Raw genomic sequence first — 20,828 nt, forward strand, 5'->3', positions numbered from 1 at the left:
CACTGGTGTCCTGAGTGAGCAGAAAGGCACTGGTGAGACAAATGTCTCTCCTCCATGTATGATTTCTGTAGATCCCATGGAAGAGACCAGGGCAAGCCATCCACATCCAAGAGTGCTCCTGCCCGCCCCACCCTTTTCTTGTAAGGAGCAAACTATAATTGACCAAAGCAAAACACTGCCCAGTAATAATACTTCGCAGTTGTATAAAAGTTCTCAGTGGCAAACAGTAATACCAATTTATCCATCTGAAGAGAAAGTTCACACAGGCTTTACTCCTGACTTGAGAGCCAGGATTTCACCTCAAGTTTGCTTAGTCACAAGGGAGAAAAAGCCAGTGGCAAAAATAAAGATCAGAGCTCAGCAATCCTCCCTTCTGTAGTTCTGATCTAAAGACTAGGATGCAGTGGTTGCCCTCTAGGTTTTGGAGAGGACAGAAAGAAAAAAAGAAAAAGGGAGGGAGGGAATCACTGAACTAATTATCATACATTTATTCATGAAAGCCAAGATTAAAATAGTATGTTAAAGGATTTGAATGCAAATAGCATATGCTCTGTCCTGATCTCTCCTAACAGAGTGCAGCACTCTGGCAACACAGATAACCCCAAATGTTGCACAGCATAGGAGAGCCTGACAGAGCAGAGGAAGAGCACCAGTCTCTCAGTGAGGCTTTAAAGAAGGTGAAAAAAACCACCACAGAGCTAGGAAAGAAGGTCATTTTGTTGCTGTCATTGCTGTTGTTTTAAAAACATCTCCACACACACTTTATCATGCCCTGTATTGCCTAGAGATGGACCCAAGTCTAACACTGTGCATCCATTATCCTTAGTTCTGAGGCATGTGAAATATGAACCCGCTGTTCGTAGCTTGAGTCCACCTCTGGTGTTCACAGCAATGCTGTCTTCTAAACATCAAGTACTTAGCAAAATAAACACAAATCATTTTGCTTTGTGCACACGCAGCAGGTATGACAGGATGATTACTCAGGTAAGGCAGGTTATTTGCATCCTGGGTTTTGAATTGGATGGGACAAAGCCTCACACAACTAGACAAGACCTAAGAGTTACTAAGCAGTAGAGATATGCATTTCAAACCAGTCTGGGTGCAAGTACTGCAATTATCCAGCTTTCTACAGCCTTTGTAGGCTATGCTGGTGGCCAGAAATTTAGAAAATAGACCTCTCTTGTTGCCACATGCAAGACTTCTGCAGTAGCTCTTAGAATATGGCAGTTTCCCCATGATATGCATTTGAATGAAGCGTCTGTAGCACAAGTTCAGGACTTCTTTGGGTGATCTTTTAATGTGGAGAAGCTAACCTTAACTGTGCGCATCTTGGGCGTGTCAGCGTGAAGGATAGTGCCTCGTCTCCACCCTCTCTGGGACAAGAAATGATGTTTCATGTTTCCTTTATCAAGCTACCTGATCTACTGGGGAAGCTTCGTCTTTGCAAGCTTACTCTCAGATGGCTTGGTTCAGGTACAGCAAGCAGGCTTCTGTACTCCCATGTATACGCATCTCTGCTTTTCCTCTGCCCCTTGCAGGTTATGACTTCGCCGCTGTACTGGAGTGGTTTGCAGAGCGGGTTGACCGCATCATTCTCCTTTTTGATGCGCACAAGCTGGACATCTCTGATGAATTCTCTGAGGTCATCAAGGCCCTGAAGAACCATGAGGACAAGATGAGAGTTGTTCTCAACAAGGCTGACCAGATAGAGACTCAACAGCTGATGCGGGTGTACGGTGCCCTCATGTGGTCCCTGGGAAAGATCGTCAACACTCCTGAGGTCATCAGGGTCTACATTGGCTCCTTCTGGTCCCATCCGTTGCTCATCCCTGACAACCGCAAGTTGTTTGAGGCAGAGGAGCAGGACCTGTTCAGGGATATCCAGAGCCTGCCCCGCAATGCAGCCCTGAGGAAGCTGAATGATCTCATCAAGCGAGCACGGCTGGCCAAGGTGGGTGTTGGCATAGAAGAACCCCAGCATTGAGTTTGGGCTCTCTGCAGTATGCAGGCTATGGGGAAGTGGTTTTGGCCAGTTCAGCCTGCAGAGCTGGTGGATCCTACTCTTTTTCCATCCTGTTTCGCTCAGGCCCAGCATATTAGTCCTGTGCACTTCAAGGAAGAAAGCACCTCTTTCGCTTGGTGCGTCAATCATGACAGGCCAGAGTGAGGAAGATAGCCACAGATCAAAGCAGGTAGCACTTGTAGGGATCTGGAAAGCAGTTGCTCTGTGGTAGCAACTTGAGAATTAGGACCAATTCAGTATGTCAGAATCACACACCAAGGGAGCTGGTCAGCTCTAGGTCTTTCACCTTAAACTTTCTTAGCTAAGAGAGATACCTGGCTTAGATGGATGCAGAGGAGGTGGAGACTCACAAGAATGGCAAATAAGCCTGTCATATCTCTGAATATTTGAAATGAGCTGAATGAAGCCCCTCAGAATACAGGGAAGAACCCCATATCAATTGAGAAAAGAGATCAAAAGATCCCTAAAAAGCTTTCTGTGCAAGGGTCTTAATTTCTAAGAGAAAACACTTGGTCCACCATTAAGAAAAAAGCTAGAATGTCACATAAGTTAAGGACTGCTATTCGTACTAAAACATTAAAGTCTAGAGAGCTCCAAAACCTGTATGTTTGGTTTGGACTGGAAAGGGACTATTCGCTGGAAGGCTATGGCCAGTGGAAGAAGAAGAAGAAGAAAAAAAAAAAAAAAAACACCACCAAAAAAACCCAACACAGAACAACACAACAACCCACACCACTCCCTCCAGGAAGTGCATATGAATGTTACTCTCTGTATGCCCAGGGCTCGTACACTGTCTTCACCTTTTCTCAGCACAGCCAGAGCGCACAGCTGAGCAGCACTTAGCACTAGAGCAATAATCAATAGGTACAGGCAAGCTGAGGCGCTGAGCTTGCTCTTCAGGGTGGGACAAGATGGGGTTGAGTCCTAGGCACAGATACTCTGTGCTGGGAAGAATTTTCTGATGTGCTCTTTAACACTTGTCTTTATTCCATATCATTTAATGCCCTTCAGGTCCATGCCTATATCATCAGTTCCCTAAAGAAGGAAATGCCCTCAATGTTTGGGAAAGACAATAAAAAGAAAGAGCTTGTTAACAACTTGGGAGAGATTTATGCCCGGATTGAACGGGAGCATCAGATCTCACCAGGAGACTTCCCTAATCTGAGAAAGATGCAGGTAAGCAATGGCATCTTGGCTGGAGCACCAAACATCCAAGGAAAGAGCATTAGAGTAACCGCGGGGAATACGACAGAAGCCACACAGGCATTGACTGTTGTTGCTTGTGGGAAAGGCCTGTTGTAATGTTGAAATGGTCCTTGAAATGTGTGTGGGCTATATTTGGGCGTGAACATTTTTTGCACATAGAGCTCACGTGAAGCTACAGCTGCCTTCATTTCTCAAATCTTTGCCTGAATAGCACTTTACAGGAAATTGTTTTTTCTACTTTTCTTTATTTTGAATTCCAGGTTCCATTTGCAGATTTTTCAGTGCTATGAATATTGCTAATTTATATTAAAAGGAAAGCTATATCCTGAAAAGCCTACATATGCCCCTCTCCTCAGGAGCTGTATTTTTTTTTGTCTTCTACTTCACTCTTTGTTTCTAGAAAAGAGAGAAAGGAGGCTGTGAAAGCTTAAAGCCCCTTTTCTATTTTAAGCAGAGAAGCAGGTTTTCTGTTCTGCAGAGCTGAGACCTGACCCAGTGTTCATGTAAGTCAAAGACTTCAAAGGATCTTGGATCAGAGCCTTGTATTGTATATTCAAACAATGCTGGACACTGCTACATTGCTGCGTGGCTTCAGTCCAAGCAGAAACCTGTTCTGAGTTGCTAGCTGTTGAAGTCATTACTAGCTCCCTATGGAAAACACAGCATCTGCTCCTTTTTTTTTTTTTTAAAGTATATTTTCCAAAGTTCTTGGGAATGAGATCTATGGAGTGTATCCAATAGAAGATCCCATTCACTGCTTGTTAAAACATGTGTTTAAGTGTTTAAAAATAACTATACCAATCCAGTAAGAGTGAATAGTGTGGATTTAACGAGTAGAGGGTGAAGGATAAAGCTGTAGGTCATTCTGCAATTTTTAGGAGATAGTTATTTGCAGGCCCTGCTCAAAGCACTTTTGGTTAGCTGTGAAAATTACAGAAACTGAGCCATGCTGTAAAGGCACGCTCACCTCTTCACAGACACGCTACTGTCTTTATGGCATCTGAAAGATGCACTGCATGATGATGAGTAAATTAGTCCTTTGCCAGAGTGCCATCTCCTTCCCAGAGTGCAGAGGGGGAGGGAATGCAGAGCACTGGCTGGAGGATGTAGCAAGAGCTGCACAACCAGTTTGCCTTGAACAATTTCATCTTCAAGGAGATTTCTTCTGCATGGCTTGGAAAGGAGGTGTCTTATTTGCATATGGCCATCATCTGGGCCTTTGAGTAAACTACTTCCCCTCTCTGTACCATGTCGACCCCCCTTTGTAAGCGGAGAAGATCATTTTCTGTAGGGCTTAAAGAGGATTTAAGTAAGAGCAAGGCCAGCCAGGGAGACCCCATCCCATCAGATGCTGAGGAGCAGGGCTATCGGAGGAGGGAATGCTGAGCTCCCCACTCCTCCTCTGCAATAGCAGGGGTTTTTTTGAGCCAAACAGCAGACAGGCATCCCACTCTACACTGATACGGCACTGTGCACGGCCATGTCGCTCACCTCTTGCTATGTTGTTCCACTTTAAGGATCAGTTGCAAGCCCAGGATTTTAGCAAGTTCCAGCCTCTGAAGAGCAAGCTGCTGGAGACCGTAGAAGACATGCTGGCCAATGACATCGCCCAGCTCATGGTGCTCGTACGCCAGGAAGAGTCGCAGCGGCCAACCCAGATGGTGAAAGGAGGAGCCTTCGAGGGCACCTTGCATGGTCCATTTGGCCATGGCTATGGCGAAGGCGCTGGTGAAGGGATTGATGATGCCGAGTGGGTGGTGGCCAGGGACAAGCCCATGTATGATGAGATCTTCTACACACTCTCGCCTGTCGATGGTAAAATAACTGGTGCCAATGCAAAGAAGGAGATGGTAAGGTCCAAGCTACCCAACACAGTGCTGGGCAAGATATGGAAACTGGCTGACATCGACAAAGATGGCATGCTGGATGATGAGGAGTTTGCCTTGGCAAATCATCTCATTAAAGTCAAGTTGGAGGGTCATGAGCTGCCAAATGAGCTCCCTTCCCATCTCCTCCCTCCATCCAAAAGGAAAATAACAGAGTGAAAGGAAGGTTACAGGGGAGAGGGAAAGGGAAGGGGGGAAAAAAGATCTAGAAAAAACATGTTTACTTAAATTATACCTTTAGATGTGAGATCACCTTTGGATTTATACCTATTTTGCTGTATGAAGAAAAACTAAAGCAGAACAAAAAAGTCCAATCCTTCTTCATGATAATATGCAATTAACTCTTCCAGTGTAATGACCCTGCTTTCTAATGTGTAGTCTGTAAATATGAAGGTAAAGAAAGGACGCTGAGACTAGGAGAATCTGATAAGCGGGAGTAGAAAAACTGAAGTGGGCTGCATTTTTTGAGAGTGGAATAGGCACTAATAAAAATGTGCTAACTGCCAGTATCACTCCTGAGCTTTGGCTGCACCTTCTGCTGTTCAGTGGGTCTCGCAAACTTCAGGAGACCAAGATCTTGATAGTGAAGAGGAAACCACAAGGTCTCCAAGCGATTGGCCAAACTAAAGAGCACTTCCTCATTAACATAAGCCCACACTAAAATATTAGATATTAAACCCCAGGGTTAAGAATTTTAGGAATCTTGATTCACTGTTAGATGGCAAATTTTACAAGTGTTTCCCTGTCCTTAAAGAACATAAATAAAATCTGAAACAGCTCTGAACTGGGCAGCTGGAGTTCCTCATTGTTTGCTGTGGGACAGGCACTAAGAATTCCCAATCACCTCTACCTCCCATTCAGTCCCTGGGGGAGATTTGTCCTGCAGGCATGACCAAGGGAACCACCCCCACAAGGGAAACAGAAGGAAGGGGCACTAGAGGCAGGCATCAGGTGAGTTGGAAGGGAGGAACACCACTCCCAGGCTCACTGAACATTTCACAACCAGTGGATAGTGTTTTCTCTTTGAACAATGGTGGTGTTCATCATTCCTGTGAAGTGATATGTTTACTCTCATCGTGCGCAGTGAAAGCTACTAGGTCCCATTCTTACTGTCGAGATAGGAACCCCGCACTGCCAGGTAGATGGTCCGTCATAAAAGCAGAGAACACCGCGGGGCGGGGGGCAGAGCTTGCTCTACTGCCTGTGCCCCCACAAACATAGCCGAGATGTTGACAGCCTTCACCCACCTTCCTCCTCACCACACAGTGACACTTGATCCCCTCCAGAACCTCTGCCCTGAGCCAAGAGACCTTCCCCCTTCTTTCATGCTCTATGAAATTTCTATTTTCAAGACCCGATTTTGGCAGTAATCCCTCGATTTCCTATTTTGTTTCCCAAACACACACACGCAGGCACTCTTCTGGTTTCTGTTGTTGCTTTGGAGCAGCGTGTTGTTCCAATTCCTGTTGTCACTTTATATAAGCTGAGCTCCTACTGTGATGAAAAACCAAGACAAGTATAACTTATTTTATATCTCTGTGTTCATACAATATAGAGAAATATATTCTGTGTATGTAGGATGTGCTTATTGCAGTACATTTATCACTTGTCTTAAAAATTAATGCATTAACCTTTTTTGTACCCTGGTCCTAAAACATTATTAAAAAAGAAAGGCCAGATCTGTCTATTTCTTTACATAGCAAAATGAAATGCAGCTGCAAAGAAAAAAAAAAAAAAAAAAGCTTATTTCTACGTGCAACAGAATGAGGAAATCATCCTTAGCACATTCCCAAATGTGCAATGCACAGATCATCCCTGCTGGACTCGGGCGTGCTCTGCTGAATGACTGGTTACCATCTGCAACATCTCCTTTCTCTTCTGGCAGTCTGATCACAACCTCAGTACTTGCTGAAGCAAGTGGAACTGTAACCTCGATTCACCTTGTTCTACATAGGGGAGAGGTACCAACCAAATAAATGCTTCATTAGGAAAAGGAATACATGAAAAGAGTTTCCTCCTGCCAGTTACAGATAAGAATGCTACAGATTTATCAAAATCTGGAAAGGACACAAAAAACCTTAGTCTTAAATCTTGCTGGCTCTAATTTTACTTCTTTCTTCATTGCCCTTTCTTTACACGTTCACGTACAGTGATCGTTATCCCCAGAAGGGGACAGTGGGATGCACTGAGAGCAGCGGGGATAGTGCTGGGGAAGCACTCAGCCAGAGGGTGTGAGCAGTAGGGGTTGGCGGAGTTTCCATTTAGCATTTGTACAGGGTGAGAAGAGAGAGGGGAGAGGGAGGAGAGGAAATCGTAGGGTGGAGAGCAAGAAGCAATAAATGCAAATTTAGAGAGAAGTCAGCAGACTGTATGTCACTCCCGTTCAATTACCAGTAACCCCCAGTTTAACTGTCATTACCGCATCCGCGTCTGCTAGTGCTGTGCAGCTCTTTCTGCGGAATTTGCATCCGTCTGACTCCAGGCTGAGGGACAAGGTTGAGGCTGAACAGAGCCCCCTGAATCAGCAGGCATGATTTTCTGATGGCCACTCACACAGCACATTGCTTGTGTGAATCGTATTGTGCTGAAATTTAACGCTTTCTTAAAAAGCGGAAGATTAGCGGTTCTCTCAAAGGGGATGGGAGAAGGTGAGGTCTATTGGTCTTTTTCCAGTATACACACCAGCAAGGTGCTCCGGTAGGCCAAAAATTCATTGCAATAGGTATCAAGTGGCTTTCAGGGCACAAAGCCTTTCGCGCTTGATTGTTTGGGCACATGAGTTCACAAACCAAACCGCGAGCTGGTTGTTAAAACAGTAGAGTAGATTAGTTACCATTGCACTGACTGCAGTTGTGCTTTAGCCACCTCAAAGAAAGACTCGCTGTTAAACAGGAAACGGCAAGAGATTTTCTGTCACCCCCCGCGCCACGGCTAGGGCACGCCAGCACCGCAGCACACGCCGCGGCTCCTGCCTCCGCTCCGCACGTCGCGCGGAGGCTCCTGCTCTTTACGTCCCCACGCCAGCCTCTGCGGGACGCTCCGGCAGGGCTCACGGGGAAGCGCCAGCGGGACAGCGGCGCAAAGAGCTCTGCCAGCGCGGGGCAAGCGCGCAGAACGACACCGCAGCGCTGCGGCGGGGGGGGTTTCTTTCAACACTCGCTCAGAAACCACTTGTGCTGTCAGAGTGCAACTTCCCCACGTTGTGTTGGAGGGGAAAAACCAACGCAAGCATTTGAGTGACAAACATGCAGTTACTTAATGCGATTGCACTGTGGTTCAGCGACAAGGCAGGAGACGAAGCAGCCCTGTTACAGAGAGGGAACAGACAGCAACTTGAGAGGCTGTGTTTCCAGAGAGGCAGTTTACAAATAGACCTCTGTGTTCAGAGAAGTCTATCCAGCACATTCCACTCTTGCTAAGCTTTTCAGGAAATTTAAGGAGGGGAAGAAAAAAAAAAAAAAAAAAAAAGGAAAAAACACCCCTCAAAAAAAACCCACCAAACCTCAAGCACCCTGAGGTTCTCTATGCAGCAATACACACAATCCTGTCTCTGCGGTATGGCCATGAAAAGATACATGTATTTCTCCATCCCCTTCCCACAGACAGCAGCTGCACAGCCCCCTCCCTTTTTAGCTTCCTTCAGGGTTATAGAATCATAGAATCGTTAAGGTTGGAACAGACCCTTAAGATCATCAAGTCCAAACATTAACCTATCACTGCCAAGTCCATCTATACCATGTCTTTGAACACTGTATCTATCCGTTCTTTAAATATCTCCAGGGATGGGGACTCAACCACTTCCCCGGGCAGCCTGTGCCAGTGCCTGACCACCCTTTCGGTGAAGAAGTTTTTCCTAATATCCAACCTAAACCTCCCCTGGCGCAGCTTGAGGCCGTTTCCTCTCGTCCTATCGCTTGTTACTTGGGAGAAGAGACCGACCCCCATGTCGCTCCAGCCTCCTTTCAGGCAGTTGTAGAGAGCAATAAGGTCTCCCCTCAGCCTCCTCTTCTCCAGGCTAAACAACCCCAGCTCCCTCAGCCGCTCCTCATAAGACTTGTGCTCTAGACTCTTATGACTGTTTGGGCAAGCCCAGGCACCTGTATTGTGTCCCACATCTGCGGCAAGGATGCGATTTCCCTGGTCCACCAGGACCTCAGGGTGCGCACGCAGCCCTCCGGCCTGCGCGTGTTTTTGCCGGCTCATGGAGCCCCGCTCCCAAAGGTGGTTATCAGCATCCAACAGTGCTTCCTTTTTCTCAGAGCAATTCTCACTTACTGACCAAGGTTTCCCTGGGAAGTTATACAGAGGAACTTATTCATTTTCTCATGTCTGGGGGGGGGGGGGGGTATATCACATGAACACGCAAGTATCACTCGTTTATCTGATCGTCTCATGCCCCTCTCTACCCATCCTCGGACAGAAGAGCTTCCACGAGGTCAGAAGAACAAAAAGGTCCTTTCTCCTTCTCCAAATACGAACTGCAGCTGGTCTTTTCGCTTTCTGTTCCTTTCTGGGAAGGATTTAGAGAAGAAAAATCTGCACCTACATGCTATATGGGCTTGAAAATGAAGTTCTCTCTACTGTGGAACATGACAGGCAGATTGGATCAACAGCACTATACAACCGTTTATTTGAAGGGAAGGATAGTAATTACACTAAGATCCCTGAATAAGATTTCACAGTAGGTGTGTAGTTTAGCAAAAGGCAATTACTTCTGTGAGCTGGAATTTATCCAGCGTGCTGGAGTTCAGAGGGATTTTTAATCAAACAAAAGGTTAGAATCAGTTTTTCCGTCATCTTAAGTTCCAACATAAACTTAGTACAACAATGAAATTCAGATTTAGGTCTTTTAACTTGCTCTCCTTATTATGCCTTAATGCTTTGTCCATATGACAGCAGCCTTTGGTTGGGGAACACAGAGTTACGGGGATTTGACCTTCCAGAGAGTGACAGTGTTCCTACAAGCCCAGCAGGAACCCGGGGCAAGCTTCTCCAGAATTTACCTCAGACCATGCCACACCTCTTGCATCACCGGTAGCTTCCTCCTCTGCTATTGTTTATTTCAATGTTTCCCTTATTATAGGGACAAGCTGTGGGAAGAAGAATTAGGTGACTCCACATTTAGGCTTTGGCAGACCAAGGGACATGATAGACCTCAAGTCCTTCAAAGCTTGACAGACGGGTGTTTGGAAACACTCATGGAGAACAGCATTGAGTTATTGCAGAGGAGCAGCTTGACTATAACATCCAAGTTATTTTTGTGGAGTTTTCACAATGCAGCATTTATTATTTTCTGGTCTTTCCCTTTCCTTCCTTGTGCTTATGAGCCTTTCCCTCCTCTTCCCAGTCTGTGCATGGGTGGGGGAAAACAAGGCTTAGTTTGGAAACTCGACATGCTAAGAAGTTCAAGGCTAGTGCAGGCAAGTCAATCGCTGTGTAGCTTTCCAACTTCTTCAGACACTGCAGATAGAGTAACGAAGCCAGTATTTAAAGCGGGATGAACGCACTGTGAAACAATTCCTCTCTGCCCGAAGGGAGAGAAAACCCCGGTGAGTACAGCACACGTTCTCCGCAGCATGCCCGTTCCACCGATGCCTTCGCTGGTCGGGAGCACGTCAAACACTGTACGAGTTGCTAGGGTTTAAAACGGGCTCTTCTCCAGCTAGTTACGTGTCGTGTAAACAAGCGTCAGCAAGGCCTCCATTAATGTCTTCTGAAGACATGAACGTGGGAGATATTTATAGGCCTTGGATTATATTGTCCTCCTCGCCCGTGCCGTTGCGCAAACGAAGGGTGCGTGCGTGGAATTCCTCTCCTTGCACCTCACACAAGATCACTGCAAGCAAATGCCAACTAAGAACTCTCTCTAGGTACCTTTTACCCACCGTTCAATCTACCACCCTACGCATTTATCAGCAAGATGAGAATCACAGAAGCTCCTTATAAGGCAACAGCAGCACAGGGGCCAGAAGGAAGCACAGCTCCCTGGGCAAGCTCTCTGTCCACTTCTCTTACCTCCTTCAACTGATAGCTTTCAAGGCAGGATTTCAGCAGTTTTGTTGTTTGTTTGTTTGTTTAAAAAAAGACAGTGGAAAGGAATCCAAATAAGAGCTCACTGCTTGTCTGCCTACCATGTTTAAGCCATTCACAAAGAGGACAAGGGGGAAATTATCTGCACCCGACCATCTTTAAAGTTTACATGTCACACAGCACAGGTGTCTCCGGTTTGTACCGTAACTGCGTGACTGGGGTCCCAGCGGGCAGCTAGCAGGTATGTTGCTCCCTGATTAGGATGGAAGGACCCAGTCCATCAGTAAAGAGCTCCTTCATATGCCAGTCAGGAGTTTTAATTCCTCTACATACACAGAAAGGTCATAAGCAGCTTAAGCATCCATAATAGCTAACTAGCACCCGTCAATCCGGTTCTAGCATGGAGCAAACCTTTGGCAAACTAGGGAACTCGCACCCTTTGCCACAAGGAAGATTAGTTCTCTAATTAATAGCATCATCTTTGATGACTCATCCTGCCAAAGGGTAAAAGCAGACCGATGACCATCCTCTCTGCCAAGAAACCACAGCTTGCAAACTAAATCATTAAAAGAAATGGTGGCATGCTTCCTGGGGTCCCACCAGCAGCCACCAACAATTAGCAGAGCACACCTAAATCCCTTCTTCCTTCTGAACCATGTAAGACCTGGCTCTTCCTTCTGAAATTGAGCAGCCTTGAAGGGGGAAAGGAGATGATCCGGTAGTTGCTATTTAGCACTAGTCTGGAGCCTTATAGGCTGCTCAGGTGCAATAGATAATCCAGCAACTGGAAGAACAACTGAGAAAGAAGTTTTACTGCTCAGAGATGTCTCGCATGCACAGGAGCGGATAGAGATACTTACAGAACGAGAGTTATGCAAGCAGTAAATATCAACCGCAGGTCTCTCGGGGAGCCTTAATCAAAAAACCCACTATGGTCAAGTACCAATGATACATTGGGACCTAGTTTTTAAGCTCTGGTTCAAACCTGCTTCAGCTGGAGGCAGGCAGTACCTGCTATAACAAGCAATTAGTTCTTGACAGAGCTACACATGGACTTTGCCTTACCAGCTGTAGGCATCAAGTATAGCAATGCTATGCAACAAATGTAGTTGAATGCCTCCAACATCCAGGCCCACGGTAAGCAAAGCATAGTACATGGACCACTGATGTTCTCAAAGACCATGGTACTTGGCCTAAAGCTGTCTGTGCAACCATGTGACCTTTATGGTGGAGCGGTTTTTGGCAGTTTTGGTTTTTTTCCCCCGCCATAAACACTTTGCAGGAATGGTGACTGATGAGGCAGTGAGGTTTGGCAGCAGTACTTTCCTTTAAGTTCTGCTGATTCAATTGCTCCAGCCCTTTGCCTGCAATACTTTCCTAGCCTTGCAAGCTATGTTCCCCACATCTGCGAGGAGAGGGGATGCTGTGGAAGAGGCTCTGCCAGGCCTCAGGCACAGCCCTTGGGCAGAACAGCGCAGAGAGGAGACCATGGGCTGCCTATGAAGTGGCAAAGTCTAGACTTGAACAGCTTTTCCCTCCCCCTCTGTCCTCTGCACAGCTCAGTGAAACCCCAGAAGCACCACGTCATCTCAGCCTTGGCAGCATTTCAGTACAGGCCCAAGGTCAGAGTTCCACATCTTTTGTGAGAACCTGGAAGGAGCAGTTATGGGCTTTGTTTGTGGTTTTTCATAGCAATTCCTCTTCTCAAGGCCACTCTCCGTCCTCCTTCCCCTCCCTTTAGGGCTTCGGGAAGTACAGATCTCCATCCAACCTGCACAGTGGGAGGGGGAAAAAAAAGTGCTTATCCTGACACCCCAAAGACCCTCTGAGATGAGCAAGACTGACGGTCCTTGTTCTGTAGCCCCCTGGAGAAAGCCAGTCCATATCATGTCCCAAAGCAACACGGTAGAGGTGGCTTCCCAGCCCAGCCCTCAGGAGAAGCTGCCAAAGGCACGAAGGGAGCCCCAGGGGCTCAGAGGTGGGACCAGAGGACAGGAGGGAAGCTACTGGAAGTTGGTCAAGGTGCGATGTACATGCAGCCGGGGCAGGCTGGTGCAAGTAGAGCATGTTGAAAGCAGGTTGTGCCTCCACGGAGGGTCTGTCCAGCCATCCCGGAGCTACTCTCCACCCAGCAGGAAACATGGATCTCTCCTTCACAGAGGAGAGAAAAGCCCTGCAGAGTGGGAGATGATAAACTGCTAATGTGACAAAAGAGGACACATCGCCCTTTCCAGCTGCCTCTATCCCAGCCCCGTAGGGATCATGCAAGGTCACAAATATTTCTAATGATCTGCTTCCGATGGGTCGCCTCACTCATTTCACTTCATTTCACAGAAATAAAGGCAGGCTAGCAGCCTTTCACCACTTCCTTTCAGGAGGACAGTTATGAACAAAAGCTGGCATGGTCCTGCCGATTGCCATGGGCCACCGTCACAGCCCGACAGGCACATACCAGCGGCAGCCCTTCCCCTTTCACCAGAAGGGTATTTACTCGTCCATCTTCTCGCTGCAGGCGTGAACATTGGAGCTGTGATTTACATGGAAAGGCTGCCAAAGTCGGGATGACGCAGGGCTGGTGGGCTCACCTTAGCCACTTGGAGACCCCTGGGGAAAGAGGATGCTCGGACCTGCCTTCCCACCATCTCCAGGGCTGGTCAGACCTGTTCACAGCTCATTTTTCCCCCTCTAGCTGAGAAAACGCCTTTCAAGGACACCACCACCCTGGCTGGAGGTTTGCAATTAAGGCACTGGACCCACCAATGAGCTTATAGCGTTAATTATTCTTGAGGCACCTCAAAGCATCAGATGCAACCTCATCACCTGCCCCAAAGTCCTTCACCGGAGGGGCGAGGGAGACAAGCACCACCCATCCCCACCAGCAACTGCTGACTCCAGCAAGAGAGAGCTGGCCAAGAGGCCGTTTCCAAGAAAGGCAGGCTGCTGTTATCAGCTCCCCAGAGATGAGTGTGCAAAATACCTGGCATATTATACCCCTTGGATCATTTGAATTCAATTGTATAGCCAAGAGGGAAGGGGCGGGGGGAGAAAGAGGCTCTTGACTTCTGCCCAGGAAGATGAGATAAGGTACAAGAAGAGGAAGAGTGATTTTCACAGCCCCAGCAAACAGCTATTGACTTCCTAACGAAGTGCAAGTGCAAACACTGAATGTGGTCCAAGGAGAGAAAAAGGCTATTGTTTACTGGGTTTCAGACAAATGTCTTCAAACACCCTATTAGAAAGATAGGTGCATATTACAAGAGAAAAATGGGTTCACACACGAGTGCAGTTCTTATGCTGTACCTCTGTGTATCAACTATGCTTGGCCAAAGACTTCAAGCAATCATGAAGCAACCCCATTTTCCAGAAGCACTGAACCTCTTTGCACAGGGTCCTCTGGGTTTAAGATCATCATTTAAAAACCAGGGGGTGAAAAAAAAAAAAAGTTGACCTTTGTATTTAAAGATGTGTTTCAGAGAGAGATATCGGACCAGAAGCCAATAAGCACAGTCAGGTTTCAAAGTGCACTCTCTGCACTTTCAAAGTGCATTATCTGTTACGGGATGGAAGGATGGAGCTCTTTAACCTCTCTGATGTTGGTTTCGCAGGGACTCCTCCAGCCAAGAGGGACTCCAAGCCATGCTGAGAAAAGTACTGCTCCCAAAAAAGCATCGCTCCCCACACTCCCAAAGCCTGGTCACACCACAGTGTATTTCTAAATGCTGGGCCAGAAACCTGCTCTGGGTTGCTGGTGGCACTCAGCGAGCTGACCAGGGGCATCATCCCAGCGTGCAGGCCTGACGGCAAACTGCCTTTAAGAGAGCTGTTTCAGGGGTTACACACTCAGAAATTCTCTTTTTCCTTCATGGTCCAGAAGCTCAGCCTTCCAGACAAAAGTTCAATTCTTATTTTTAAGCAAAAGAGATTTGCCAGCACAAATTAAAAGATAAACAAGCACTTTAGTCAGCAGTCAACGTGACAAACACGGTAACTTGGCAGCAGCATTGCGCTTCCTTCTTCACATCATGCACGCCCGGTACAGCTCACAGGACACCAAATATCTCTGTTGGAAAGATTGGTGTAATGTCAGGCAACTACAGGGGTGACAGTAATCCACAAGGCACTCAAATAGATACACCACGGGACGAAAAAGCAAAATAAAAGGAAATACTGGGCAAGGAGCCAGCGCTGTTCAACACAGCTACCTCAAGATTTGAATTGTAAGCTCCTGATCTCAATACATAAAGCGTACACACACACACAGAGTTTTCGGATACATTTTACTATGTTGCATACCACTTTTTTTTTTTTTAATCCAAAGACACTTTGGATGAATGCTGTTTTTAAAGAAATTACTTCTGGACATGAACAAGCCCTCTATGTCAGAGATGGGCACACCAACACTGGGGCATGAAAAAGAACCAGCCAACCTCTGTGATAAGTTTTAATAGCTTTTTTTTATATAGATATATATAATTCTATAGAGAGACACATGCACACATTTGGAATGCAAGCACACAGAATTTCATAAGGTAATAATTTAGAAATTATCCTGCCAATAAATTACATATCATCCAAAGTCCCTCGATTACTTCTGCTGAATAACAATCACTGAAGACTAAGCTTGCGCATTTTTTGAAGACATAGGTTTGTTGTTTCCTGATCCAAATACAGAACAAAAACAGGATCATAATTTACCATAGAAGACAATGAAAATCTTATCGTTGTAAATATATGTAGTAAGATAATACAGATCCTGTTCCTTGGTATTTCCCCTCCACCCTCCACTCCTACCACTACCCCTTCCAGCTTTAGGGCCTCTCCCCTGCTTGCATGGAAGATTTGACGCCCATTTTAAAAGCCATAAATTACTCACAAACAGCTACTGAAAGTAGCAATGACCGTAGGGTAACACTTCCACGAAGCAATAGAGCTTCCTGGCAAGCTGATAAGAGTTTCCTGTTTTGAGTTTTGGGTTGGTTTTAGGTTTTTTTTTTTCTGATAAAAATTGACTCTCTCAAACATCTCAAAAGGAAGGACTGACAGATTTTTTTTTTTTTTCCCCCTCCCCCAAACATATTGTGTTGCAAAATATGTTCTGTTTCGCTGGATGTGAAATGGGGACCACGTCCAAGAAACCCAGCACATCAGCTGAGGCAGCAGGTGAGAGGAGCATATTGAGTCCATCACCACTTAGGGATGAGCTTAAAGGTCTTTTCCCACCTAAACAATTCTATGATTCTACGATGGATCAACTTCGGCACACACCTCTGGTCCTACCCTGCGCTCTCTCAAGTTCTGCATTTTGCACTGCTTCTGGCAACACTGACAGTTTCTAGCGCAGGCAAAAAGGGCTGAAATCTCCAGGGGCGCAAATTCTGCGTTTACCTGTCTTCTTGGGGGTGGCGTGACCTCCGTTACATCTGGGCACGTAGGCACGCTTGAGGAGAGCCACCAGATGGACGGCTGTTTCTGCTTACCGCCAACGTGCCCTATATTCACATGGGGGATCTCAGACACAGGTTTTCACCTGAAACCCCAAAGTCACCAGTGGGCACTCCTGCGCAGACTGCCCCGTGTTCGCATCAGATATGGATACAAGATATCCCCCAGGAGCACCAGATTCCCACACAGGATTTTAACGTTTAATCCCTTAAAATCACCTCTCATTAAAAGAGGAATAACCAGCCAGAAATTCAGTCCACTCCAGAAAGTGAAATAAAAATAACTTTAAATGCTCCGTTTGTGCTCTGGTACATAGCCCCTGCCCCTGGGAAGGGCAGGGGCAGAGCCCCCCGGTTGCTGCGGCACAGGAGCAGTCCGGACGGCCGTGACAGTGATTTCAAGGGAACAAAACAGGAAAGTGATATTTTGCAAAGCAAACCCTTTTATGCATAAGCAAGATAGTTTTAAAGGGTGAAGTTCAAAACAGATAGCACCCCATGGAGGAAGAGCAGCTGTCTGATCAGTGCTTTTTCCAAACCAGACTAGGCACCATTTCACATCACTTCTCCTTTAAGCTAAATTTCACCACTTCATCTTACAGTAAACGACAGAAGTGAGAAGTACTTACACAACATAGCAGAGATCACAGACTTGCAGTTTTGTGGGCTTTCAGACACCCATTTGCCACTGCCTGTGATCCACGTGCTCACACATGGGGGGTGCCCAACACAATTTAATTTCTTGCCCATATTAGCTAGCAAGGCTGACGGTGGCTCTTCCCACATACCCGCTTCAGTGCGCAAGAAGATATATAGGCAAAGCAAATGATACTACAGTGTTACATTTCAATACATGCAGCTGACCAGGCCACCTGCAAACAGGAGCACTGATGGATGCTCCAACCTCGCCATCTCCCAAAACCAAAAATCCATCTTTTAAAAACAACAGTATGGCTGAACCAACAACGCAGGCAGCTCCCTCCAGCCCTAAGCATTCAAGGGTATCCAAAACCAACACCAAATGCTTCTCATCATTCATCCTCCCTCCACTTTCCCCACCTTTCCTACCTGTTCTCTTCACACAACAACTCTCAACTGCAAAGGCAGCGGCGGCAGTAGCAACAAACCAGCACTGCTATTCTCTTCCCAGCCTTTCAAACCTGCCTATAATTGCATTAAGTAGGGAGGAGACCAGCTCAGGTGAAAGAAATTCTACTCTCAAACTCCCATTCACCTGGCAAGCCAGACCTCTGCTGAGCATTTGCAGGGGTCTGGCTAACTCGGGCTGCTCCACTCAATTTTTCTGGGCTTCCCTCTCCTGATGAAGGCTGCAAATGCTCTCCAGCACTTCTTCCAAGCAAACAACTTTTCAGGGTATGTTTTGCAGCCAAAGGCTGAGAGCAAAGCTTTGCTGCAGAAAAAGGGTCATCATCACGCACTTTTGCTTTATCCCCTCTCAGAATAAGCAACTCAGCTGAGCGAAGTTTGTGTAGGGCCAGCCTGGGCAGAGCTGACGGCGGTACCCCCAGGGCAAGCGAGGGCTGAGCCCCCCGGGCTCAGCACATTTGCTCCCTTGCTCCTGTTGAGCTTCAAAACGTTCAACTCGCCCATGCGGTTTACCGTCTCTGACTGCCATTTACATTCCTCTCACTGCCTTTTGGAGACTCGCTGCTTTTCTGGGCTGCATCAACGTTAACAGGCTGTGCTCCTACGCTGCTCGTCCTCCGAGCCGTAAAACACCCATCCCTGGCTGTGCACCGATAAAGCGAGCTGCGGGCATCCCTCTGCACCCCCCGAGCAGCTGGTTATAGCCCTCTGTGGGGTTAGGGCATCTCTCACCCGGCTGAAAACCCCATCATGGTGCAAAGAGCCCCCACCTGAGGTCTAAAGCCCTCCTGCTTTCCATTTACACTTGAAAGGGACTTTTCCCAGGCAGGAGGTAGGTTGTGCCTATATATATAGAGATATATATATATGTACACACACACAAAAAATGTCAGTGTAGTCAGTCAGGAGATGTGCACCTCGTGCATTCATTTTACTGGGTGACTTTTCTGGATACGTTTTAATTGCTTTCTGCAAGCCAAGCAAAAAGCGTTTTGGTCCAAGGTCCAATAGAGAGAAACCTGAAACGAGCTGCCTGACAGAACTGCTGACAAGGTGCCACCAGGGCCACCTTCGCGACCGACGGTCCCAGTGGGACTTGCCCCAGCGCCCCCCTGCCCGCAGAGCTGGTAAAGCTGGTGCAGCTCAGAGGAAAGCCCCGAGCGTGGCTTCAACAGGCAGAGCCCCGAGATGCCGAAGAACAAAAGCGTGGCTGCAAATGGGTTGCATTTGTTGTATAAATCACCGTGGTAATGAAAATACACAGCCACAGCACTGTTTTGGCCGCCGCATTTCAGTGTTGGACTGCAGGAAAGGGAGAGATTTGGGGATTGTGGCTCAGATCTTGTTTCATTACTATGGATCCGGCAAAACTTTGTAAGGTGGTGCTGAAAATCGAGACCAGATGTGCTGGTCCATCCCTTGCAGGTGGTAAGGGAGTCACTTGGGCAAGACAGACCCTCAAGATGCACAAGTACATCATGTCGGGCACCTGGATGCAGAAATGCTTGGTCAGAGAAAGGCTTGGGTTGGGCGTAGGACAGGGCAGCTCACGGGGCAGTCAGAAACCAAACCCTTTGGCTCAGAAATCTGTCAAGGACCTGCATGAAGAAGCTGTGAAAGAGCCTCTTCCCGCTTGCCCAGGGCACGGGGCTTGGCCGCAGCAGTGGCCCAAGGTGGTGTATTTAAGCCACACTCATAAAGCTTGCTGTGAAGAGGAAAGCGCCACGGCAGAGCAAATGCCACTGAGAGCAGTCAGCGACAGCAGGCTCCTTCTTGGCGTTCGCCATCAGTTTCTCAATCAGGCGAGCAGCAGGAGCCAGCCATCAGGGGAGAAGCTCAAGGTTTAATTTTAGCCCACACACCCGGTGCATCTTTCTCTTTTATTTTTAATCTGAACTTCACGTAAAAATAGAATTTCCTGCCGCCCGATAAGGGATTCCTGTTTTTGCAGCAGGTCCGCCTCCTTGGGAAGCCGGTGCCTACAGGGTTATTGATGGGCACTTCAAAGCACGGCAGCCCAGCCGAGGGGGTAGGATGAACATCATTTGGGATTTACATTGTTCCTGCTTGCCTTAGGGGGGAAAAAAAATAAAGCAGTTGTGCTCCCCTCCCTCGACGAATCACCACCAAATTCAGCGTTTCCGGAACTCTGTTTTGGAAAATCTCTGTTTTCCTGAATATTTTTAGTAGCAGGGTTCGGGTGTGCATCCTTCCCAGGTAGACGTTTGCGAGTTTGTCCGGCTCCAGGGAGGCGTATCCTGCCTTTTGAGCCTGGTCATCAATTGGGAGATAAATATAAGCACGGGAGAACAGTCATTCCTCCCACCCTTCCCACTCCTCCATGACACGGTGCCCACACTCCCCAACACCCGTGTACCCACGCTCCCCAACACGGCTCCCGGAGCCACGGGGAGGAGCAGTCCGTATGGGACCGCCTCGGGGGGTTGCTCCCCGTCTCTGCCTGCGCTCTGCAGAGAATAGGAGTACCACAATTTCAGGACAGGCTGTTTTCAAGCCTGAATGCCAATGATTTTCTCAGTCTCCTGTAATACAAAAGCATCGCTCTTCTTAGCTGTGTCTACACTGGGCAGGTACTCACACACTGAAATCTTATTTCGAAGCCACCAAGGTCACTGGCATCAGTTATGGAAGAAAAACGCTGCCAAGGGCTCTGCCGCCTACTGGCTCCTACTCTCACTCGCCTGCTTTTCTCTGTGACTGGGGAAGAAATCCTCAAGTGCTAAAAGGAGATGCGCCAAGAGGAACGTGAAGAGGAATTCACGCGTTTCCCGGGTCTCGAGCAGAAGCTTCCCTCAGGCCCCAGCAAGCCGTTCCACCTGGCAAGCCAGTAAAAGGAAGCGAGAGTTTTCCCTGGGAAGAGGAAAAGTGCATATTTTTTTCCCCTTAAGAATAAATCTCGATTCTCTCACTGGAGGTGCAGATGTAGATGATGTGGCACTCAGGACTGAAAGCAGCTCCCGCTGCAGCCCATCCCTGAGATGTCCTTTAATATTGCAGGGGGCTGTAGGAGATGCGTAGGCAGGCGAGGCTTTCCTCCTCCTCGCGTGGGTTTGAATCCGACGGGGCCGTTCCCAGGGACTCAGCCTCACCACGTGAGAAGGCTCAAAAAGTCAA

General features: G+C 47.4%; 1 protein-coding gene across 1 annotated transcript in view; it reads left to right on the forward strand.

Annotated features, from left to right (window-relative positions):
* EHD3 (EH domain containing 3) overlaps nt 1-6,785 on the forward strand; it is a 30,539-nt gene extending 23,754 nt beyond the window's left edge. The window contains exons 4-6 of the mRNA XM_082307063.1: nt 1,539-1,951; nt 3,035-3,199; nt 4,747-6,785. Of these exons, the coding sequence (XP_082163189.1) occupies nt 1,539-1,951; nt 3,035-3,199; nt 4,747-5,274 (1,106 nt within the window). The 3' untranslated portion in view covers nt 5,275-6,785. The remainder of the gene's footprint in view (nt 1-1,538; nt 1,952-3,034; nt 3,200-4,746) is intronic.
* The last annotated feature ends 14,043 nt before the right edge of the window (nt 6,786-20,828 follow it).

This window comes from Platalea leucorodia (genome assembly GCF_965183815.1).
Source record: "Platalea leucorodia genome assembly, chromosome: 3".
Classification (NCBI taxonomy): Eukaryota; Metazoa; Chordata; class Aves; order Pelecaniformes; family Threskiornithidae; genus Platalea; species Platalea leucorodia.